This window comes from Cheilinus undulatus, linkage group 16 (assembly GCF_018320785.1).
Source record: "Cheilinus undulatus linkage group 16, ASM1832078v1, whole genome shotgun sequence".
In the NCBI taxonomy this organism is placed as follows: domain Eukaryota; kingdom Metazoa; phylum Chordata; class Actinopteri; order Labriformes; family Labridae; genus Cheilinus; species Cheilinus undulatus.
In genome coordinates this window covers 34928070-34954611 of record NC_054880.1, presented here as the reverse complement: position 1 = coordinate 34954611, position 26542 = coordinate 34928070, and the positions used below count along the sequence as shown (strand labels likewise).

Sequence of the window (26542 nt, the reverse complement as noted above, 5' to 3'; positions counted from 1 at the left end):
AGGAGTTTAAATAAGTCTATAAAGGAATCCAGAGGTTTTTGCCTTGTAAAACCAAACTTCTCCAGAATGGGATTAAAACAGCTGCACTCAGGATGACAAATGTTTTCCCTGCACAATTGTGACGCAGACATTGTATTTTGCTTTGGTGAGCGACTCAGTTCATTCTCTCGTCTGATTTAACCCCTGATTATTACAATCTATAATGCCAAAGTAATATCAACTAATTTTATTTACATATGTTTCAATTTTATGCCAACAGGAAGTGAAATTATGGTCTTGATCATTTAAGTTTAAACGGGACATGGTTTATAAATCCTGTTAGGATTTAGAAATTCCTCTCATAACGGCAAAAACAAAACATTACAACTGCACATTTAATCCTGATCTGGACACAGGCATGAGGCATGAGAGGTCGGCATGTTTGATCTTGAAATGCCAAATTACGCATGGAGATGCTCCAGTTCATGACGCGTGCAGGGACATTAGGGATTCAGATAGAGTGGACATGCAGAAGAACGACTGTAGGGCTCATACATTTGTTTAAAGTCAAGCTTTCACTCAGCAGGTGAGGGTTTGCAGCTCTGTAAACAGTAACAGGGCAGCAGTGCGCGAATCTCCGCAAGAAAGAGCAAGAGGCTCTCGCTGTCTGTTTCTCTCTTTCTCCTTCTCTGTCGCTCTCTTTCTCTCCCTCCCTCCTTTCTCTCTCTCTTTCTCCTCTCTGGACTCTGTGTAGGCAGGCCCAGGCCAGGTGAAATAGGGCTCAGATCAGGTTTTGTGAATAGGTTGCTGTTTTAAAGCCATAAACAGTCATGTTGATTGATATTCCAGTCTTGTAAATTCATCATCAGTGGATTCTAAAAACGTTAAAATCTGTAAAACTTAGTGTGCTGGTAGTCGAGTGGTTAAGGCGTGCATCATACACGCAGGTGACCTGGGTTCGAATCCAGCCCGTGGTACCATTTTCTGCATGTCCCTCCCTGCTCTCTTCCCTTTTTCCGACTCTATCCACTGTCCTCTTTCTCTAATAAAAGCATGAAAAAACTTGTCATATGTTACAAGGACAGCACATTTTTGCCTGACCTGTTTAGATTATTTGCAAATAGATTCTCCTTCTAAGGTCGTTAATTAACCATTTAGTGTGCAAACATGCAGCGCTCATTAAATGGTACCTACATCTAATATTGGATCATTTCTCTTTATAAACATTACAGCAGCCTATATATCAGCTGTTGGTCGTACTGATGTTGCTAAAAAAAATTGTGCGGCCCACAGGACGTCTCGTTGGAGCAAATCCAGCCCCTACCCTAAATGAATTTGAGACCCCTGTGCTGCAGCCTCCTCCTCCACTGCTGGAGTCAGAGCCCCAAAACATGTAGCTCATGCAGAAAGACCCCAGAAACGGGTGTCACTTGAGGCATTTGGTCCCCTCCAAAAAGCAGAAGAATTGAAAAGCAGGACAGCCATTTACGCAACTTAATTGTTCTCAATTGTTGGTGCTGCTGTGAGTTTTGTTCTTCTGTATGGCTGGTCAAAGTAAAATAAATAACTTGCACTGAAAAGTTGTGGAGATGGTTGAATATTTGTATGACTACATTATATCTGAGTGAAGCCTTGCAAAAACTGTTTTATTGAATAGATTGAAAACATTGAAATGACATAAAAGCAAACTAACATAAGAGCTGTTCAAAATTGCCCTCTTCCTTTAAAATGCTATTGGTCCTAATAATCTTAATAGTGTAGGTGAAAGTCTTTTTACAATTAGAATGCTTTATTAGAGAACAGTATACTGTGTTCATGCCCTTGGGCTAAGGGCATGTACACAGTATACTCCTTTTTACATGAAAACCTCTGGGAAGTGACTGATAGAAAAAAAGGCTCTTACACGTGTGGCATGGTAGGTTGATGACCGGGTAATATGATTTGGTGTCAAAAAAAAATTTCAGTCAAAAGATTTTTTTTTTTTGCTTTATTGTATTGTCTAGTCTAGTCTATCTAGTCTATTTAGTCCTGTCTTTTCTAGTCTAGTCTAGTCTAGTCTATTTAGGCCTGTCTTCTATCTAGTCACGTCGAGTCTAGTCTTGCTTTGTAATGTCTAGTCTGATCAAGTCTAGTCTATCTTGTCTTGTCTAGTCTAGTAATATCAAGTCTAGTCTAGTCCATTCTGTCTTTTCCAGTCTTGTCTAGTCTAGTCTATTTGGCTCTGTCTTCTCTAGTCTGGTCCATCTTGTATCTTCTAGTCTTGTCCAGTCTAGTCTAGTCTTGTCTTGTCCTTTTTAAACTAGTCTAGTCTTGTCTTGTCTTGTCTTGTCTTGTCTTGTTTAGACCAGTCTAGTCTAATCTAGTCTTGTCTTGTCTTGTCTAGTCTAGTCCAACTAGTCTTGTATAGTCTTGTCTTGTATTGTTTTGCCTTGTAGTGTATTGTATTTTATTGTATTGTCTAGTCTAGTCTAGTCTATCTAGTCTGTTTAGTCTATTTAGTCCTGTCTTCTCTAGTCCAGTTCATCTTGTATTTTCTAGTCTTCTCTAGTCTAGTCTAGTCTTGTCTTGTCTATCTAGTCATGTCTAGTCAAGTCTTGCTTTGTCTTGTCTAGTCTGGTCAAGTCTAATCTATCTTGTCTAGTCTGGTCTTATCAAGTCTAGTCTAGTCTATTCTGTCTTTTCCGGTCTTGTCTAGCCTAGTCTAGTCTTTCTTGTCCAGTCTATAGTCTTGTCCTGTCATCTGTATGAAAATGGGAAAGGAAAAGAATTTGAGTCCATTCCCCTATTCCATCTTTGATGTATTAATTACGTCAAACCCCAACAGTCAAACATCAAAGAAAACTTTGACCTTTAAAGCAACAGATATTAACAGAAAATGGTATAAATAGCAAAAATCAGTGGTTTAACAGTATATATGTCTCAATATTTCACGCTCAAGAATACATCTCACTAACTTCTTCCTTTCTCACTCAGAATCACGTGAATCCAGCTGTGGATTTCACTCAGATCCCCCCGGGCATGCTGGCTCTGGATAACATGTTGTATTTTGCCAGGCACCACCAGGACGCCTACATCAGGGTGAGCATGCACTCAACTTTACTGATTTCCATAGTGTTATATGTCTCCTGGTCACCTTCTTCCTCTACAAACCAAACCATCTTCCCTGCAGCTCGTTCACTTATTTGCACTCTTCCAAAAATGTTCCTTTAGTGAAAACTTTTCATGTTTCTGGACTCAGAAAACAGAAAAAAATGTGGTTCTTTGTAGAGTGAGTCCAGGAGCTTACAGGGTTATAAATGTCTGCCTAGATTTTCATTGTTTTAACATGAGAAGTTATGATTTTATTCTCCAGCAGAATAGACTCAGATACACTGAGTATGACTGAAGTTTAAAGTTTTGGTTCTCAGTGTGTGTGAGGTTCTGCCCTCTGATTCATACTATGGCCACTGTCCAGCACTCTGTTTCCATTAAATTGAATGTTTATGTGTAACTAAACTAATCCTGCAGTTTAATCAGTGCACCTGCAGCTCTACAGTGCATGTGTGCGTGTGCTAAATTGTTAGTATGTATCTCTCATAGTGTCTAGACTTTAAAGTGTGAAGAGAAATGTCTTATTAGTGCAGACTGAGTCCTTATCAGTCGACCGGAGGGGAATTAAAAAACACAGCTTCCAATTTCACAAATTAAACTGTCAGCAGCTGAAATGATTGGGACCTTGATGGCCTTGTTTATGGTGCACTTCCACCATCCACATAATTAGAGTGACTCCTATTGCTGTTGAGATCTTATTTATAATTTTTGGCTTCAGAGTAGAAAGTTTTGAAGGTCAGTTGAGATCCAATCATCACCAAGTTTCAACTGTAATGGGCTCGTTCTATATAACATTGATGTCTGTATGAATTACAAGCATGGCAATTTAAAGCACATGTGTGAAACTCTTGGTTTGAGTCATAGATTGCATATTAAGATGGACGAGACAACAGCTGCCTTGGAGTGAAGCCAAAATATTTAGAGCTCTCCCTGTTGTGTAGGTCATAAATCCTGCCTAATCCTTCTTAATAAATGGGACAAGGTTAAAATACACAATAAATAAACTTCTATCAAACCTAGATTCTGACATATGTTGTCAAGTGTTAATCTTTCTGTGTTTGCTGCAGTAAGCTAACCTGACTCGCCAGATTGACTGTTTCACATACATGACTATTGCATGGGCTGTCTTTCACAGCCATCTGGAAGCACCCCATAGATGAGGTTTGGAAAGGGAATAACCTTAAAGGAGGCTGACCGGATGAATGTTCTGCCTGTCACACTCATTATGAGCCTATCAGAGCAACAAAACATGAGATTGTCATCGTGTGATTTAAAGTCCAAAACACACGAGCGCTGCACAGTTGCATCACATGACACACCTCAATTTCTGTCCCTTACACACTCTAGCAATAGCGCATCAACATTCAAACTCCCCACCAGCCCCTGCTGGGCCAGCTGCTGCATACCAGAGCCGAGAGCTCGCTCAGCCAACAAAAACAAACAAAAAAAATGTTTTAACCAAGCAGGTCTTCATTAGGCCTAAGCAGACAAAGTGTTTTGTTGGAGGTAGTGAAGAGGTTAACATTTCTGTATGCAGTCAATGGGTGTCAAAAATGGCTGTGGAAAAGTGGTGCCTCTAACCTCGACAGTTTCAACAGCATGCAGTTAATCACTGTCTGCCACCAACCCCACTGCAGCAGTTTCAAGCATTAACGATAACATAACAGAAATACATTTTCTCATTGCTGAGGGTTTTGTTTGCTTTCAGAGGTCATAAAGGAGCATTAGTATTAGATTTAGTCTCTTTCATAACCAGCAAAAATTTCCTATTAGGATCTTTAAATTTATGTCATATTAATATAAACTAGAGCCCTGCCTCCGCATACTGGATTTCTGACCATTACCCTATGCTCCTGCAGTGTGTGCCACCCACTCTTTCCCACGTCCATAACAGCTGTGTCAAATCCTGCACGGATTCTACCAATATTCACAATAACAGGCAGTGCATTTGATTAAAGGCAATATTGATATGGTCACTTAAGAACCACCCTGATTTAGTTTCCTCTCTAAATAAAGGAAATCCAAAGAAAACAGCCACGTCCTTGTCATGTGTAACCATTGCTACACATGGTTAAAAAAGCAGCTGGGAGCCTCAGACTAATTTACTCCTGGTGATGGCTTAGTAATAGCAATGCCAAAGTAATATTTTCTGACCTTATTCACATATCATTTATTTTAAAATCATACAGGAGTGAAACTGTTTCCTGATCTCTGGAAAGTTTATGTATCATTAAAACTGCAGCGCACCTCAATCAGCTCTCACAGTTAGTAGACTAATCTTTATCTATGCTGTTCTGTTAACGTCCTCATCATTAGATGCCAGTTTGCATGGAAAGTGGTATTTTTCCCCAAATAGCTGCACCCTGTCTCTGTCATATGTCCTTACAGCTGAAAACAGCTATTAAACCATGATTTCTCAGAGAATGATCCTGAAACTAAGTTGTGACACATCTTGTGTGTTATCTTGTTTAACATGAGCATGGAGAAGTGCTTTAAAGATAGCGTACTTTGATCAGGGATCATAGAGCACGTGTATTAACCAAATATGTTTCCTTGTGGCCGTGTTTCGACATAGTAGGTGGATAGGTAGCACAAAACGCCCGCTCTGTCACTTACTTTATTGAGCTCAAGCAAATGAAACGCTGTCAACTCTGGTGTAACATCATTCCCAGCTCTTACATCTGACTTTTGAGGTAAATGGATCACAAGAGACTTCCTCCAATGATGAGTCGGCACAACATTTGGGGATTTTACAGAAAATCTGCACATATTCATGATTTTTCATGGCACCAGTTTTGAACCAGTGCATCCATGAAGTCTTCTGAGACAGATCAAGGACAACTGAAGCAATGATGTGGCGTGTAAATTGAGACTGACAGACATGCCACCAATTACAGTAGTAAGATATACCCAGTGCATTTAGTGATTGCCTTCAGCTTCCATGGCCAAATACTTGGCTTTTCAAGGCCACTGTTTCATAAAAACGAGTTTCTATCTCTGGCACTGCTGTCAAAAACAGCCTGAAACAGACAGCACTGCAAAATGGCACTTAATGGACAGAAAGCAGCACAATGTAATACCGCATCAATATTCAACTCATGGAGGCTTTAATCTGCATCTTTATTCAGACTTTCATACTGTTTTGTTAGCACCTAAATAGCTGAAATATAAGAATGAGTCCAGCCTAATGTGTGAGTCATGACACCTTGAGGGTTTTTAAATGTGCTGTCTGTGTTTTTCACAGATCGTCCTGGAGAACAGCAGTCGGGAAGACAAGCACGAGTGTCCATTCGGCCGCAGCAGCATCGAGCTAACCAAGATGCTCTGTGAGATTATGAAAGTGGGCGAACTTCGTAAGTGTGCATCTTTCTCTCTGAATATCCTGAGACTAATTATTCATCTTTATACTGAGGGTGTAGAATAAAGGAATAAAGCTCAGGTTCTCATTAGCTAACAGAGATGTTTACTTTGTTGTGAGGAGCAGAAAAATACACACATGCATTATAACAAGCACACACATTTGCTTCCTGTTCAGATAAAAGCAGCCATTATACTCAGTAATCGTGCTGCTGGGAGTTCATTATTTAGTTTAGTGATGCACCTCACCCCCATTGAGCCCCTTTCAGCCTAATATACTGCCCTTGGGAGGCTTGTTGTACAGAGACAGAGATGCTGTGCCCACGTCCACTCCAAATTGATGTGCCCTTTTCATTTGTCTTTGCTTGTTTAAATGGGGGAGTTGGTCTCAGCTCTGCTCCAGACTGACCCCTGCTGCTTCCCGTAGGGAGGAAAGCTGCTTTCTTAGCTCAGTTTCAAACTGATGTGCCCTTTTTCCTCTGCTCATGGCTTTTCATCCAGGACTTAGACTTCACTGCATTGCAGGGTATCTAAAAAAAGAGAATAGTGTCATCTTCTTTCGAAACTCCTGAGAAATTTCATCTGAATTCTCTCATACTACTTAACACTGCTGATAAAAGTGACAGTAGAAGACAAGAAGGTGTGGATTCTAAAACATTTAAATGTGAACTATAATTGTCCTGTCTTTTTTTTAGTCTTTAGACTCTGAGTCTAGAGACTCTGCAAGACTCCTCTCTAATGGAAAATATCTCTACCTTTCTTTGTCTAAATTAGAATTCACAGTTTTCAAAAGCACATACAGATATTATATTTTATCAGAAGAAGTTTCCAGTGTCCTTCTGCTTTAAGCACATCTTTAGACTTGGTGCAAGCTTTTGGTCCCCTTGTATTTGTGACCCAACACTGCCATCTTTCCAAATCAGTGTTTTTGTGCATGTATTCCACATTTTTCTACAAGTGTCTCTTCCATTTTTCTCCAAATGTGCTCCAGTGCACATGCCCTTTGATCTCCTCCCATAGCCTGCTGAGATTGCTTCTCTTTTAGTCTCTCTTAGAAATACCACTTCAGCCCCACTCCGTTCAGAAAGCAGACTTGGCAAACAGATTTGTCCCAAAAATAGGCAAACATCTTTATCCTTGAGGCTCTTCTAAGCATGTAGGGCTTATGCAATGGAGATAAAACCCCAAAGAATGAACAGCCGGCCATCGTCATTGTGAACAAGACTTTGTTTTGCAGGGAGTTACTTTTTCATATACAGTGCCTATAAATAGCATTTACCCCATGGATGTTTTATCATTTTATTGATTTTATAAATCAGTCATGGTCAACAAAATTTGACAACAAAAAACACTCTTAAATGTCAAAGTGAAGACAGGTTTCTACAAAGTAATGCCAATTAAATAAAAATTTGTCATGTAAAATTAGTGACTGCATAAATATTCACCCCCTTCAAGTTAGTATCTTTTGGCTGCAATCACAGCAGCCAAAAGATACTGACTGAGTCTGTGTGGACAGGTCTCAATCAGGCTCAAACATATGGACACTGCAATTTTACTCCATTCTTCTTTGCAGAACTGCTCAAGCTCTGTCAGGTGTCACAGAGATCAGGCGTAAACAGCCCTTTTCAAGTCCAGCCCCAAATTCTTTATTGGTTTGACATCTAGGCTTTGACTCTGCCACTCCAGAACATTCACGTTGTTGTCTTTAAACCATATCTGTGTAGCTATCTTGCTGGAAAATAAATCTTCTCTCAAGCTATATTTCTCTTGCAGATTGAATAAGATTGTCTTCCAGGATTTTCAGATATTTTGCTGCATTCATTTTACCCACTACCTTTGCATGCCTTCGAGGAACAGCTGCTGAGAAGTGTCCCCACAGCATGATACTGTCACCACCGTACTTCACAGTGGGGATGACAAGTCTGTGTTTTCTTCAACAGTGGCTTTCTCTGCCACTCTCCCATAAAGCTTTGACTGGTGAAGAACCTGGGCAATAGTTGTTATATGCAGAGTCTCTCCCATCTCAGCTGCTGAAGCTTGTAACTCCTTCAGAGTAGTCATAGGTGTCTTGGTGCCCTCTCTCACCAGTCAGTTTGTGAGGACGGCCTGATCTAGGCAGATTTACGCATGTGCCATATTCCTTCTATTTCTTGATAATGGATTTAAGTGAACTCTGGAGGATGTTCAGTGCCTTGGAAATTTTTTTGTATCCATTCCCTGACTTATACTTTTCAATAACTTTTTCTCTGTGTTGCCTGGAGTGTTCTATTGTCTTCATGGTGTAATGGTAGCCAGGAATACTGGTACACCAGGGACTGGACCTTCCAGACATAGGTGTCATTATACTACAATCACTTGAGAAACATTCACAGCATTTAGGTGGTCCCCATTTCACTAATTTGATACACTAGCACCAACTGGTGCTTTGACGAGTCAAATATATATTATATAGATTGACCATGATTGATTTATATAATCAATAACAGGGTAAAAATCCAAAGGGGTGAATGTGTTTTATAGGCGCTGTAACTGTAGCTTTGGTAAGTGCAGAATTTTCTCACAATTCAAATGCAGCATTTTTCCCCACAAACTCTGCCTCAAACTATTATGAATCCCCTTCTTTACTTTTGACATTCACTGATTTCTGTTTTTGCTGATATCATGTTAAAATTGTGTATTCTATGGAGCCAAAATTTCTCTGCCGTTCTGAACACTTTGCTGCATCCTAGCAGTGACCTTGACTTGCAGCTCTGAGCTGTTTTATTCCCAGCAGCTGGATTTTGTCCTCTTTACTGAAGCTGTTAGTCTGGGAGACTGAACCTGCATTTAATATTTATGATGTGGGAACTCTGCGTAAGTGTGTTTACGTGTGTGAGGGTGGGATAAGAATTCTATATGAGGTGAATCTAAATGAGACTCTGTCTGCTGTTGTAATAACACATATACCTGCTTTAGATATGACAGGATCCACATATAAAGAAGTAGGTCATCTGCAGTAAAAATAATACACAAAGGTATTAAAATCTCTCGGGACTGAAGAGAAAAGACAACATTTTGATGTATTTATATTCACTACATCCCATTTTATAATGTACCCATTCGTCTGTGTCGTAAATCCTGTTAATATTTACACAAAGGAGCACACAGTAGAGCTTTTAGAGCATCTTATGGGAGGGCACAGTGAGTCCCATAAGCTGGGGAAGCTAAGTGCATTGTCATATACACCCATTAGCCCTGCGTCTATTAACACACACTAATGAATGCATGAGGAGGATGAATGTAACATGGGCCATGCAGGTGTCCTAAGTGCTTTGCGAATAATGAGCGTTCATTAAAAAACCTGTGTACATTTGTGTGTGTTATGTATGTGCATGAACAAATTTCTCTCAGACGAAAGCAAGAAGAGAAATGAGTCTGCACGCTGTCATCATCCCGCTGACCTTTCAGCAGAGAAACAGTGAAATACCTGACACTAATGACGATGTCGGAGGCTGTGTCTATAACATTTTATCAGTTTTGATAGCGTGGTATTTGAATCAGAGTAATGTTAGAAACTCTGCTGAATTATTTCGCCAATAACTTAAAGTGGCACGTTGACATTTCAAGCTGTTTTTTTTTTTCCCGCTTTGCTCCAGATATAAAGAGCCATAAAATTATTTTTAGCCAGATTAGGGCTGGCATTTTGCTGTCGGTCACTGGGTTGATCCACCACTATAATCCAGGATGAAATATCTTAATATAGCTTGTAATGAATTCTGCGCAGAAATCCATGTCCTGAGTGGATGAAGCCTACTAACAATGATATTGTTTGCTACAGAAAATTTTATTCCTTTGTTAAATATCCCTTTGACTTTGGTTATACTCCTGTCTTTATGCACAACCCAACAGTTTGCCTATTTCACAAAAAATCTGCCATCAGTCAGATTTTATTTTAGGACACCTTAAATTAAAATGTCTAGACGGTATGACAGTCAACACAGCAGCAGAGTTGGCAACTGGTGAAAGTTTTAAAGACACACTGATAAACTAAAAAATAGGACGTGTTATTAAAGAAGCAGTGAACACTTCAACCTTTTTTTCAGTTGAACACTGAGGTATCTGACTGAACAATGATAAAACACATCAGTGATGGTGTTATTTCTGACATTTGCACCGAACTGATAAAAATCTGCATTTTAGGACTTTTAATTAGCTCAAATGGATATCTGCTTTGAAAAATCTTTTCTGAAAAGGTGGGGTTTATGTGACGTAGACACCTACTATCGGTAGGTGTTGTAAACATTGATGTTTAAACCTGTCAAGGATTGAAAATCAGATCAATCAGTGACCGTGTAATCTTGGAAATCAGATGGATTGGCCAGACTCCATGTCTGTCATTAGGCAAATCCATCTTGCAAAGCTCCAATCTACAACTGAAAACAGTTGAACCAGCCAGCATCATTTAAGGAGAAGGAGGTGGTTGCTATGGGCGGGGTTTAGTTGTGCTGAAAGCCAATAGCAATGGCTGCCATTAGTGCAGCGATTAGCTCGAGAATAGCTGCAATTTTATCAGAACTGGACCACATTGAGCCACACTGAAAGCTTGTCTTGGCCAAAGTCATAAACTTAACACTAAAAACTAAGTAAATGAGTGTTTGGTAAATTATTTCTTTGTTGTAACAATGCTTGGTAATAAATCTTATACTGTCTGAAAGCCTGTTTATTTCCCTTTTAAATGGTGCCACATTTTGAAGGAACATGCATTTGTGGGACGAGCAGAAGAGCTGAGTACGTGGGTTGCACCCATGAAAACTTTCCAAGTCTTTTCTGCCATTGTTAAACAGCTTATTCTGCCAGTGACTTTTGTTTGGTGGATTGTATGATTGAAGACTGAAGAAACAAGACGTATTTGCAGTTTGACAATTTATTCTCAGTAGTATGTTGAAGAATCATACTCAGCTACAAGAGCTGTGCACCTCGTCCTCATGCTGGTCACCAGCCTGGTCACACACTGCTGTGGAATGGCATCCTATTCTTCAACCAGTATTTGTCACAAGTCAGACAAAGTGATTGTGTTGGCCACTCTAGCACAACCAAGCTGATTCCACAAATGTGCAATAGGGTTGAGGTCAGGACTGCCGGCAGGCCATTCCATCCTCTCCACTCCCAAATTCTGGAGGTAGTCTCTCATAGACCCCACTCTGGGGGGCGAGCATTGTCATCTTGGAGGACAGGATTGCCACTGGTTGCAGAATCTCTCTCTGCATTGAGATTATCTCCAATGCCAAGCCTCATCACCATCACACTGCCTCCACCAAAAGATGTCATTCCATCGCAGCAGCAATCAGCATAGCGTTCTCTGTGTTTTCTCCACACTTTGACCCTACAATCCAACAGCTGTAGACAAAATCTGGACTCATCGCAGTGCACGTGTTAACTACTCCATCGCAAACTGGCCTGACGGTGAAGGGCAGTCATGGCAGGCCTCCTGGCAGCACTCTAGATTGGTTGCATGCAGTCTGTTCCAGATTACCTGGGCAGAGAGCTGGCAGCCATATCGTCCCGCAAACCTTAACTGCAATTCTGTAGAAGACAGCTTTCATGTTAGTGTCTGTGTGGATACATGGTACAGACACCATGTAACAGAGACTAAGCCACTGTGCTGTAATTTAGCAGAAAATTGTCCCCGTTGTTTTCAAATTGGCCATCTTGAAAAAACATTGGTTTATAACGTGGGTGCTAACAAAAAGTTACAGTGAAGCATGTGCTCTTAAAGGTGGTGTCTGCAGGCTAAAGCAGCAATACTGACAAATTCAACTGGCCACAGTAGCTAGTAACTGTGGTGAAATCCACCTGATTTTGGTGGGTTTGTGGGTGTTACTGTTAAGCCAGGAATTGTACCCGCAACCTTCCTGTGCAAGACAGCATACTCTACCCACTGATCCAAAGTTTCCTCATTTGATTTAAATCTTAACTTTGTGAATAGCTCAAGTGCTACAAGAGAAGCAAACTGTAGTTGCCAAAGCCACAGAGATAGCTGTACCTTTTAAAAAATTCAAAGTATCGCGCATATACCGTGACGACAAGCAGCTCGTAGACGCCAAAAACTTCATAACAGCAGCATGAACAAGCACTCTGCAGCTCTGCATTAAAAAGTCATGGCTGTCTTACTGAAGAAAAGGTTTCTATAAAAGCACTTTAAATCCCTGGTGTTGGAAAATGCTTCATTTGAGTTTCTTTTTTCCTTTTCAAAAAATTCCCCTTCTCTTTTGCAGATGAAAGCAGAAGAAAGAGACAGCGGATTAATGGTGATGGCGGTGACGCCGTAGTGGCTAATTTTCTTTCCTCATCTATGTGAAATGTCAGTGTAGCTCTGACAGAGGTCCGACTCTCTATACTTGTTTTCTCACAGGGATGAAACCTGATGGAGTTGCTGGTAGCTGTTGAAGTTGCGGTTTCTTCCTGAGCTCTTTTCTAGCTCAATTTTTCCTCATGTTCTTTCCCCTCTTTCAGGGTTCTCCCCCTCTCCTGGTGGGTCTTAAGAACATCTGTCGCTCTCAGACTTGGAGTCTTTTCTTTTGCTTTTACACATTGATTTTCACTTTTTCTATCTCATGAATTTTTGATGAAAATGTCACCATTACACAAGAAAAAATATCCCATCATTTTAGATAAATGACGACACCGGGGAATGTACCTGGACAGGTGTTTTTGTGAACTTCCAGGTCAACAGATTTTCTTCCATTTTGCTTTTCCATTTAGATTTTCTCTTATTTTAGAGTATTTCTATTGGTTGTTGTTGAGATAACTCATTTTCATGCAGATTTGTTGTGGAGAAAAGGGGTTAAAGAAGCTTGTTTGGTTGAATCAGCTGCCAGCGCTTTTAGATTTTACATAATTCATGACTCTATCCAGGTGTCACTCTTTCTCACTCCCCCCTTTCCATCACCTTCTTCCATTAATTCAGACCCTTTCTGTGTCTTTCTTTTATCCTGGCCCTGCGTCACATCCTGAAAGATTAATTGTCTCTCCATGTTTCTGCTGGAACACAGACTTTAATGGCATCTTGCTCTGCGAGGCGACTTTCCTGTTTAAGCCAGCCCATGGAATATTTATGAAGTTATTTAGAAAGGACCCGGCGAGCTGAGTAATGGCCCTGCTTTGTGATTCACAGTGTGGCATCTCGCAGCAGAGATGGAGGGCTGGGTTGGCAGGACATGGCAGGTCCAGACATGGATAGACACATGCTAACACACAAACACAGCAAATGCGAAAGGAAGTGAGAGCCGGGTGGTACAGGCACACACACCGACATGCCGGCAGGTCTGAGCAGGATTCAGACTGACACTCGCATGATGTCCTCATGTTTGTGTTTGAGAGCCATCAGACAAGGTCAGAACAAAGGTTCATGTTCAGCACCAAGGACAGCTCCTTTCACATCCCAGTACACTGATGTAGTTTATCATGTTTGGACTGATTTTGTATTAAGGCAGTATTTATTGTGTTTTCTAACAGTGTCGCTTCTCAAGGACAGAATCAAGGTCTATGTCTTTATTAGTCGTTGCTCATTCAACGTCTTACTTATAAAAGCTGAACCAATATAAAATAAGAAATTAGACTTTTTCAATTTCACACAAAACACTGTGTATAATGTTTGTGTGGCAGTGTCATTAACTGATTTTTGTAGCCATAGTTTAAAATAGATAAACCAAGATCCAGCTTTATTAATACAGCTGCTATTAAAATTAAAATTGAGAGTTCTTATAAACCCTGGGTGTCTCATCAGATGCCGTTTATTGTGTTTGTTTTTGCTACCATGAAGAATAACAACCATATAAGGATTCTTGAAAGAGATAAACTGAAGAGAAAACTGAAAAATCACATTGACAAAAGTATTCAGGTTCCTCCCATTTCTCTTAAACATTGCTGAGATGTTTCTTTGCCTTAATTGGAGTCCACCTGTGATAAAAATAAAGTGATTAGACATGATTTGGATAGGCATTTCTCTCTATAGAAGGCCTCCCAGTTGATGCATAGCAGAGCAAAAACCAAGCCGTGGGGTCAGAGGAACTGCCTGCAGAGCTCAGAGATCTTGGGGTTTGCAAAAACTCCACAGGAAAGCCAAGCAGAGCTTTGAGGAGAAGCTTCCATCTAGCCTTACTGCCATAAAGCCCAGATCAGTCGAGAGCTGCAGGTTGCTGTTGGAATCATTGTCTAACTGCAGTTACAAGGGCATTTTTTTCACAATAAGATTAAAATTCTCTGTTCACATGAACGCTGAAACATGCAGTCTGCTTCAGATGTGTGATCATGCATCACACATTTGATCTGCATAAAACTGCTCTGACACAGTATCATCACACTGATCAAATCTACTGGAAATTTGCTGTAGAAGAGGACATTTTTCTTCTGCCCTTTTCTGTAAACTTCAGATTGCTTGTTTTTTAAACCAATCAAGTTTTCATGGACACTGATCCAAACGACTATGGGCATAAACCACCCCTCTTGATGGGAATGAAAATTTCTGTCCAAATTTTCCAGATCGGAGAATTTTATTCTAACTGAATTATTTATATGAATACATTTTATCCAGACCAGGCATTTATTACAATCTCAAGTGGTCCATGTAAGCATAGCTAATACTCAGGGTTTAATTGCTGTGATTCGTCAGCTATAGTCTCCAGTGCTGAGTGAATGTTTTTTTATATACTTTTTTAATTTATTTTCCTAGATCCAGGCTATTCAATTGGAGGCCCTGGGGCCAGATCATTCCCCCAAGGCCATTTTTAGTGGCCCTTTAAAGATCCAGTATGTAGAATTTCTGCCCCTAAATATTTATATTAATTTAAAAAGTGACCAGTCCTATATTATATAATTTTTTTTTTTTTCAAGATTTATTTTTTGGCCTTTATTAGATAGAGGAAGGACAGTGGATTGACTCGGAAACAGGGAAGAGAGTAGAGAGAGGCATGCGGTAAAGGGCTACAGGCCGGATTCAAACCCGGGCCGCCTAGATACATGGGTAGCGCCTTAAACCACTCAACCATTTGCAGGCCCATATAATATATTTTTTTTAACTGAGGTCTTATAGTATCTCAGATATTTCCTAAACCTCCACAGCCTCCTCTATACTAGTTCTGAGCATTACTCCTTTTAGAAGGACTAACTGGTTGCACCAGCCAGGAAGTAAGGCTATACATTGAACAGGTGGGTACAGTTTATCTCTGGAATTTAGTGAGTTTTTTGATAAAAATGAGCCACAAAACTATCATAAATTTTTGAAGTGTTAAACCCAGAAAGCCTTTGTATTTTTGTCACTGTTTTGCAGTGCAAGAGCACACAACTGATAGCCAAAGCCTGCTGGAAAACCTTCCAATGTGGCTGGATTAAAAAAAAATTGCAAAGAAGATGGGCTAAAATTCCTCCACAGTGATCTGAAAGACTTATTGCCAGTTATCACAAATGCTTGCTGAAAAGGAGATGTGGGCGTTCTCCAGGAATTTAGCTGGGTTTAGAGCGGCAAGGTGTATGGTGTGTGTCTCCGTTAAAAGACACGGATACAGATGTCCAGTTTAGTGGTGGATTTATTTAACTGTGTGTGGTTTTCTGGCATCTACGCACAATAAACCCAGGATGCAGGTGAATGTTGGGTAAACATAGGTGAAGGGAAATTCACGAACTATCCACTGCTGCATGAGGAGGAGAAAAAACTAAACTTCCGCAGCTGCGGCATCTCACACACATGTGTGGTGCGTTCAACCGCGTCGGAACGCCTATGGTGCGTTCACGAGCGTAGGACAAAGAAAACTCTCCATAAAACCCAATATAACTGAACAGTATTTACTTGAAAACACCTAAACAACATGGACTTTCTAACACTTGCTTGCAGTTATTGCCACCAAGAGTGGCACAACCAGTTATTATGTTTAGGAAGGCGGTGAATACTTCTTCACAATGTCATGCGCTATCTCTCAGGCCCTTCATATGGATGGCCCCCCATTCCAAACTAACTGAATAGCCTTGTTCTAGATTATTTTAAGGCATTTCTGCCTTTTATTGTGATGGGACAGCTGAAGAGACATAGGACACATGCGGTGTGGGAGTGGGTGGTGATGGTCAGAAATCCAACAGGAGCATGTGGGATTGGGATTAATAAAAGAGTCCCACGCACCTCTAATGCAGATATATTCAACTGTCTGACACAATACTTTAAGAGCAACAACACCCACCTTTGAGACCTTTGGAGGATTTAACTCGACTTTGATATCACTTTAATTGGATTAATTATCTTTCTGACCCGCTGAGAGAGACAGTTTTCTCACATGCTGATGAGTCATTATATAATCTAGTAATTAATATGCTTCATCAGCAGCAGCTCAGGGCAAAATAAAAAAAACAAAATATGGATCAGAGGAGCTTCCTTAATTATTCATGGTGTTGAATGTATCTGATTTTTTTTTTTTTTTTTTTTTTTGCAGTTTTTTTAAGTTGCAGTTTTTGGTGAGTTTGATGAAACCTTTAAGTTTAAACGAAGCTTAATGATGTTACCCATAAAGCTTAAAATGTACCTTTAATTGCATATTTGTATCCCATCTCTTTGATCATTCTTAGTTGCCCTCTCTCGCTGAGCTGTTGCCTCTTTTAATGAAGTATCAGTGGAATACGAATTTTTGTCTGAGATCAAACATTAGTATGCTAACATAAGTGTTAGCTGAACATAGCTTAGAAAGTGGTCCCATTAGAAAAGCTTGTTAAGTCTGAAGGTTTTAGCCGCTAATTCCTCCCACAGGTCTGCCTCCATGAATCATGAAGGAAGTGGAGGATGGTGAAAGGAGGGAAAAGGCCAGGCGTAGAATCCCAAGTATCCCTCAAGTCATGACACGAGGATCTTATTTGGCTTCACACACTTGGCGGCTGCAGCCTTGAGTTAAAGGGGAAGTGCTCTTCACGGTTTTCCTCATCGCAGCCTCGGGCATACAACAGCAGAGTTTTTTAAAATGTTTTTATTTGAGTGCACAAATAACAACAAGCTTGACAGACTGGCTCTAGAAAATCTCAAGTTTTAAGCATCCTTGGGGTTTTTCAGAGATTTTTCTGTCCCTGTAGGCTCTCATCAGCTTTTTGTGAACTAAAGTGGTACAGTGGGTGAAACACAAACCGGCCTGTGACAGCACTGCTATGCTCATTTTCCATGTGTGTTTTCCTTCAATATCTCAAAAACATGCCCCTTTCACTGGCAGCAAAAGATTTTTTTTTCATATTAAGGCTCTTCAATGCAGATCTGTTTACTGGAGACCCTTTAACTTAATGGGACAACCCACACACATGCAGTATATAAAGCCCTCTTAGGTAGCATACTCAGAAGGATATAAAATCAAGCATCAAATGGTTTTCTGGATTTATGTGTTGTATTTTTAGGTTCCATTTGCCACTGTTTCATCATACAAGGAGCATGATGCAAAAAAAAAAAAAGACATGAAACAAGAAGGGAAAAAGGAAATTTCTGTAATTGATATTGAACATTTCATTAAAAATGTAGACCCCTTACACTTTCAACAATCTTCGAAGGAAATTCCTCGACTTCTTTTTGATTAAACCAGAGAGAAGCACGGAGCAGAGTGTCTATATTTTATGCAACCACTCACTTTTCATCAATCTTTGCTAAAGAGAAGAAACTACTTTGCACTTCCTGCTGTTACAATATCCTCATCATAAGCCATTTTTGTTATAATGCATTACATATATGTGTTTTAATCATTCATGTGCATGTATGCTTTCATGTGAGTTCATACACTGTATGGATAAAAATATTTGGCAACAGATGTATAATATTAAGCACCTAGCCATGCAGTCTCCATTTGTCAACATTTGTGATCCTAAATGGGTCATTATGAAGAGCTCAGTGACTTCAAGCATGATACTGTGATGGATGCCACCTTTGCAATCAGAGGGTTGGTAAAATTTCACCCCTGATGGATATTCTACAGTCAACTGTATGTGATATTAGAAATAGGGCTGCAACAAATGATTGTTTTTTATGTCGACTAATCTGGCGATTATTTTTATGATTGGTTGACTAATCGTGGCTATTTGGCATACTATTTTGGATCCCCGTTTTACCTTGCCTTCTTATGCATGCACACCTGTGAAAACTTAATGGTTTAGCAAATTGACATGACATGTCAAGTTGTTTGTTTGTTGTTTGTTTTTCCTATATAATAAATATAAAAGTATTGAACTGATAACTAAAGTAAATTGCACACTAAATAGCGTTACTGAAAAAAACGTTACCCTAACAAATATCAAAGATGGTTTTCCGACTGATTAATGTACGGCACCAACGTTATAAGTAGGCTACTGGAATTAATCCTCATGCCTGAAGGGCTCAGTAACTAAATGCAAAAGATCTAAAAGATATTCATGCAACTTGCAAACTTGCCCACTCGCGGTATTTGAAGAGGCGGCAGCTACGGTGTGTTTACGTTTTCAGGTGTTCGTGCCTTGCCATAGTGCTGCCATGGTACGAGAGTTTGACTTGACACAGTTTGCAGTTGACTTGTTTTGTCAATTTGTTCTCTGTAAAATGTTCCCAAACTTTAGAGGCTCTGGGTCGGCTTTTTAGTGTGTTCTCCGTGCTTTCCGCCATGCTTAACTTCTTCTTCTCAGTTTCTGTGAATAATGTAAACAGTGGGAGTGATACTGCCCCCACCACTTCCTGTAGTGAACTGCAAGTACAGATGAGTCCTTACCGGCCGGTACTAGATTTTACCAATATAAAAAAACAATAATACGACGCGTCGACACTTGAATTCAGGCGTCGACAAATTTTTATAGTCGACACAAACGATTATGTCGACGAATCGTTGCAGCCCTAATTAGAAAGTGGAAGCGTTTAGGAACAACAGCATATAAGCAACAAAGCAGAATACCATGTAAAATCACAGAGTAGGGTCAAAGACTGATAAGATGACTGGCGCGTAAAAGCCTCCAACTCTCTGCTGATTCCATAGCTGAAGATTGGGAGGAATAATGGTATGAGACTGTTTATGTAGGGTTTGGGCTAGGCCCCTTATCTCCAGTGAAGGCCAATCTGTAGCTTCAGCATACCAAGACATTTTGGACAATGCTATGCTTCCAACTTTGTGGCAACAGTTTGGGAAAGGCCCTTTTTTATTCCAACATGACTGTACCCCAGTGCACAAAGCAAGGACTATGAAGACATGGTTTGATGAGTTCACTGCAGAAGAACTTGACTGGCCCACACAGAGCCCTGACCTCAACCCCATGGAGCACCTTTGGGATGAGCTGGAACAGAGATTGTGGACCAGACCTTCTCATCCTGTATCAGTGCCTCCTAAATGCTCTACAGAATGAATGGCACAAATTCACACAGAAACACTCCAAAATATTGTGGAAAAGCATCCAAGAAGAGTGGAGGCTGTTATAGCTGTAAAAGGGGGGCCGACTCCATATTAACAAACATGTATTTCTATTCCATTAAAGGAGATGCATCATTTTTATCAGCTCCTTCATATGCGGCCCACAAATCCGTCCTCATTTCCCCAGCCATCGAGGAAATATCCAATGCGTCCTTCATAGCCTGACTTATCCTTGAGCAGATTCAAATAAGCTAGTGGATAATGTAAGTACTGCTTTTATCTTCAAAGCAATATCTTAAACCGCCAAGGCGTTGGTAACCGTCTGTTAGGTGGGTGCTGTTGAGGTTGACAAGCGAGACAGACGGCACTTAGATTGGGCCTTAAAATTCCACCCCCAACCTACCTGAGCCTAGGCATATCCCACTCAAGACTGGCTCTTGTCCCTTTAACTGTATTTGTGGGCCTGAAGCCTAAATGAACCTGATAATATTTTGAGTAAGTTGGCTTTCAAATGTTTTAAACTATTAATCTGACTCGTTAAAATGGCAGAAATTTGTTCAGATGACATCTTAATGAGTGCAGCACAGATGCAAATAACAGGTGTGGTACACAGTACGTTTTGATGAGTGTTTATTGAAAGATGGCCGTGGACTGCTCTGCTCTTTACTCCTTTGTTAAACTGAGTTGCATGAGAACAGTTGATCAGTTGAAGTGCTTGTTTCTTATTCCTCCAGTTTGGCTGGAGTGATTCATAAAGTTTACAGAACCTGTGTTTTTTGAAGGATGCTAACCCTGAATTGGGATGTGCATAGTTTGTGTCTGTATATGATCAAAGTCAGAGTGTGTGTGTTTGTGTCTGAGCATGACTCACGCGTCTATTTTTTCCCCTCAGGAAAATCTGGCATGAGAGAATTTTACAATCCGATCCATCGCCCTCATATCTGATGTGCGCGAAATGAAAGATATGGGTTGTGGGCTTTATATAGAATAAATACAACCTGGGAGCACTCTACCTCGATGGAAAAACTCACAGCTCAGTGCAGCTGTAGCAGCCTTACTGTATGTTGAGAAAATGTCAGGGAGTGGGAGCAGATGTGCTGCTGGAGCCGTCCTGCTTCCTCGAGGTCTCTCTCATCCCCTGAAGATCTTGACCATGGCTGGGGACTGCACGCTGAAATGGTTGTTATATAATTAGACTCCGCCAAGGAAAGGCTTTGACTTTCTCTGTTTTAATCCTCCATATAAAAGATTCTTCATATGCCTCGCTTAACACTGACACTAAGTAGTGCATGTCACTGAAAATAATAAGAATTGATAAACATTTATATCAGTACAAGGGGATAATAGAAGTTCATTGTCCATACTGTGATATAGCCCCTTCAATGCACATTTTCTTATTTTAATCACATATTTGACCTTGTGTTCGTGACCTCCTTCAGTTGACATTTATCTAATGCTCATTAGTTTCTCATCAGGGAGCCTAGAATATAAAGAGCTCTTACAACCCAGCAGCATTGCTGATGTAGCTAGAATATCAAAAAAGGAAATCATTATGTAGCATCGGGTTGAAATGAGTAGGCTGGGACTGATGATTTGGTGACTTTTAATTCTGTTTTCCTTAGCGACATTTGCCAGCGAAACCAACGTAAGAGCAGGACAGAAATAAACAACAAGAGACAAAACAAAATCTATTAGCTTAGCCTTTTAAATGAAACCAAAATTAGCTAAACATGTCTCGGTATACGAACAAACAGTAACTAAACAACATTTATGTTTTGTTATACATGTATAGATGCAATGACCATACCTTGGTCCCACTTTTGACCGTAGCGAAAGTCTTTATTTTGCTCTCCCCATTAATCTTTTAGCATCTTTTCTCCCCCTTTCCTCATTCACTTTCTGTGCTGTTTTGTTTGGGTTTACTGTCAGTTTCCCTTCGTTACATTCATACTCGTCCTTTCACAACAAATTTCCAGTTTACAGGAAGTTTAAGCAAATTCACGATAAAAGTGCATAATTTAAAATTAACTTTAATTTGGAGTCACTTACAAATTATTTCCTATTTTACCGATTCAAACTCAAAGATATGACCTGTTTTAATGTATGGTGACATTATTGTACAAAAAGCTGCTTAAACAGAGCTAACAAGGCACAAGATATGCATCAGAATGGGTTAAAAAATGACAAAATGGTGGAGGCAGTAATTTCCCACTTGGAGTGATAAAGGAAAACAATAAATAGACTTACGCCCTTTTCACACTGGACTAGAATTACTTAGGGACCTCTGGTAATTCGTAATAATCGCACAGGTGTGTCTGTGTTTTTAATCTAGTGGAAAAATGACCATGGGCATAATTTTTGGAGTCAAAATTCCAGAGCAAATGAGAGGACTGACGTTTCTTTAGGACTGAGGTTGTGCAATAAAGGATGCTGTTCCAGTAATCTAGTTGGAAGGGGTGAAGGCATGGATGAGAGTTTTAGCTGCAGGGAACAGGAGTAGTGGACAGATGTTGGCTATATTTTTTAAGTGGAAGATACATTTTTGTGAGGACTCTCCTACATGCATTTTGGTGAACTCCAGAGATTTAATCTGTTTTCTTCAGCAGTGGCTTTCTGTTTGCCACTCTCCCATAAAGCTTTTACTGGTAAAGAACCCGGCCAACAGTTGTTGTATGCAGAGTCTCTCCCATCTCAGCTGCTGAAGCTTGTAACTCCTTCAGAGTAGTGTTGCTGAATTGGGTGAATGTCTATGCAATCATTTATTTTACCTTCATATTGTTATTTAATTAACATTACTTTGTAGCAATCTGTTTTCACATTGACATTAAAGAGGTTTTTTGCATATTTTTTGGTTAAGAAAAAAAGCCTAACTATATTGACCATGTAAAATCAATAAAAGAATAAAACATCCAAATGGGTGAACATTTTTATAGGCACTGTGTAAATAGTTAACTGCATGAATGTTGTAAACATATTTTAGTGTCTGTGCACTGATGCTGTGCTGCTTCCTGTAGTGTGAGAAGCTCTCAGTCAGCCCACTAAGTCATCCATCCAACCGTGTTTGTATGTCCGTGTACCTGCTGTCTTTGCATCCTGCACGCACGCAATCTGTGACTGGACCGGAAAAAGATGATGCTGACGCTGCTCTCTGGACACACACATTCCCCTTGTCACAGTTGGACATTAGGACCATGCTGGTATTCTAATTAGAGTGAGGATGACACTTTTCGCTTTGCATTCATCATGTGGTGAAGCTGCAAGGTGACTCTGGGTTGTTTCGCTTAACTTAGTGCACGCTCACAGACACACATAAAAAAAACACATGGGGCTCTGACAGATGTCATAGTGACATTCAGCTGTCATTTTTCTTTCTTTCCCTCACAAACACAGGCGACCACACACACCATTTTAAAACAACACTTTGTCACCTCTCTCTGAATTCACCAGTGTCCAGTTGTGTAATTAGATCTTATTTGACGTCACACTCTGCCCTCCGAGCCCTCACGTTGAATGGACTGTGATAAGAGCGTGACAGGCGACAGTTGGCCCAAACTGAACCACGCTTGAATTCACAGACAAACACAACCATAAACTGAAACACAGATTCACTTCAGGGAGATGACAGCGACCCCATGAACCCTGCCCAGCCTGAACGTCCCAGGAGATAAACGGAAATTTAGAAAAGTCAGTGCCGCCTCAGTTTCTGCCATGATGAAGTTTTGTGATGAAGTTGAACATTACTGTTCTAGCATGTCAAATTTAGTCTTTAGTCAGTGTCTTAAAAGTCCCTCTGCATACAGAGCTGATGATGCGTTCACCTCACCAATCAGGAAGCCACCAGGAAGGTAAACCATCCTGATGCATTTTAATTCTAGTCTCAAATATGTTATATTTTGAACAGTTATATTACTTCATACTTGGCAAAAAGCTGGAGAGTGGAACCAATGCACAAAGAATGAAAATTTATTCTAAATATGTTTTGGTAAATGCAGCTTATGTGCAAATGATTAGACCCTTTACTCTACCATTAAAGGGTACAGGGCGACGTGTATTAGAATCAGTGTTTTTGTATTTTTTGTCATTCTGGTTTACAATATTAACTCATTTTTTATTCAGTATAAAGGGGTTCCAATTCTGATACCAGTATCGGAAATACGTCCCATACTACTTAAAATGCAGGTATTGGTGTCCGGTTTATGCACCGATCCAATACTGTTTGGTTTAACTTTATATTTTGCTAAATGTTAGCGCTACAAACCGGTTATCAATTCTTCCTCACGGCCAGAAAAACTGCATGCACAAGCTACCATTTTTAGAGCAGGAAGAACCAAAGGACCCACTGCAGCAGCAAACAATGGTGTCTGCTTGACAGTTTTTCTCTGAATGTGATCGTTAACATGCCTTCCAGACCGGCGCTGTCATACATGACAAAAAGTGACACAGTTTATCAAAAGTTGAAAAACTCCTGAACCATAAATCGTTGCCTCTTACTTGTTTTCCTCTTGAAGTTAGAAGCTTGAAGCTAGCTTGATTGCTAACTGTCATATTGTTTTCCCTTTGTGAGGGTCTGTCAGCCAATGGCAGGCTATTCTGTAATCACGTGGTGCTGCCAAAATAGAGCATAATGGAGAGAGCTTGTGAGGCAGCGCCCTGTATTATTGTTAATTTAATATTTAGCAGTAAAACTCAATAATGAGCAGAAACACAACTTTAGGATCACAGAGATGCTGTACATTATGATTCTGTCTGTTGAGCCATGTTCTGAGTCAAATATAGGTCTAAAAAAATGTACTTGTCTGCACAGTCTGTCCAGAAAGTTCACACTGGTATCAGATCGGTACTCTTTATCAGCTGACACCCAATACCTTGGTATCGATATCAGGAAGAAAAAGATGGTATTGGAACATCTCTAATTCAGTATTATATTTTGGTACTAGAGGATTTCACTCAGAATAATTTTTATTTTTTACTTTTTAACATTGGAAAGTAACATGTAATTATGAATAACTTGCAAGAAAACAACCTCACTGGGTCATTTTAGAGCCACTAATGCTTTTAAAAGTTGAGAGGTCTGGCAGGGGGTAATAGAAGAACTCACTTCAGCATTTAACAGCATATTTGGAAGCATTAATGAGTTTTTTCATTACATAATTACTTGAAAGTGTCAAAAACTAGATAATTGTTATTCACCTGACTGAATAAATGTCTTCCTCTCGTCTAACAAGAAATTATTCCTCAAAAATGTTTTTTATATATGTACGATGAGATAAAAGCATATAACACAACACAATACAATATTATTGATATGATATGAAATGGTATGATATGATCGGATGGAATAAGATATCAATGAAAATATAGGCAAAAGTATTTGGCTGCCTGACCAGCTTCTTGCTTCTGTTTGGTGCATGTCTTCCCCTATTCTCTCCCAATACTTCCTGTCTCTATCTTTAGCTGTCCTATCAGAACAAAGGCAAAAAGCCCCTCCCATAAAATCTAAAGAAAGACAAAAACATATTTTTTAGCCCATATTGTATTTGCTACCTTAATAGGTGGGGGGTTTGTGTGTCCGTGTTGATTTGCACACCTCATCGTTGCTCCAATTGTCCTTGATTCCTCTCAAAAGACTTTCTGGGTTTACTGGCTTGAAACTGGTGCCATGAAAAAATCATAAATATGTACACACCTTCTATAAAAAACAACAAGTTGATTGCCTTCCATTTTCTATAAGTTCATAACTAGGGGTTGCCCTGACTTTCAGAGTCAGAATTCAAAGTTCAGGGCTATTTTTTGATGACATATCCGACTGGCGGCTCCGAATTTCAGACTTCTATTTAATGGAACACGTCATAATGGTGCATTTTATTCACTACAACACAACGCTGAAGAGGAGACGGCATTCACTCTCAAACACACACTAAAGACAGAAACTGCAACGGTCCCATGAGTCTGGTTTTTCTTTATCACTAAGAGAGAAAGTGACAGAGCTGGAAAACAACTGAACTTTGTTGAAACGTATTTAACATGCCTGAATATGATTACACACCGGCTCCTTAATGCCTGATTAAAGTAATCTATCTTTAAAGCGCTTCTCCATGCTGATATTAAAAAAGATAGCACAGGAGATGAGGCATATGTTTGTGTTAGAAATCATGGTTTATTTGCTGTTATTTGTCAGTAGTCAGCAGTCCTGCATAAACATTTGAATATATGTCTGTTTCCATAAAGCCTAAAACAGTGTGATTCTTTGGTAAAGCTCCACAATGCATAGTCTAAAACTGTAAATAAGTCAAAAGACACAGCTTTCATGCTCCCCACCGCATATATGCACTGACATGTAGAGATGCTGAGCCATTATGCAAAAACAACCCTTTCAACGCAGTCTAGCCTTGTTGCATTAAGCATGCAATGATGAGCATGGTAACAGCATGGTGTTAGTAGATTAAAGACTAACCTACTGTCTGTGAGAGCTGATGGAAGTATGCTGCAGTTTTAATGATGCACAAACTTTCCAGAGATCAGGAAACAATTTCACCTCTGTATGACTTCAAAATAAATACTGATAAGTGATGTGCAAAAAAGGTAACTAAATATTACTTTGACATTGCTATTAATAAGCCGTAACCAGGAGTTAAATCAATCTGAGGTTCCCAACTGCTTTATTATCCGTATTTGGCACCGTTATGCAAGACAAGGATGTGTGATTGTTAAAGTTGTTTTCTTTGTTTTCTCCTTTATTCGGGTAGGAGACTTTGTCA

The 26542-nt window shown here is 39.9% G+C and overlaps 1 protein-coding gene across 2 annotated transcripts in view; it reads left to right on the top strand.

Moving 5' to 3' along the window:
• The window catches only part of elmo1 (engulfment and cell motility 1 (ced-12 homolog, C. elegans)), a 197267-nt gene that overhangs the window by 103392 nt on the left and 67333 nt on the right, over positions 1 to 26542 (top strand). For both annotated transcript variants that reach the window (XM_041808742.1, XM_041808743.1), the window contains 2 exons: positions 2953 to 3057; positions 6314 to 6422. In XM_041808742.1, the coding sequence (XP_041664676.1) occupies positions 2953 to 3057; positions 6314 to 6422 (214 nt within the window). The remainder of the gene's footprint in view (positions 1 to 2952; positions 3058 to 6313; positions 6423 to 26542) is intronic.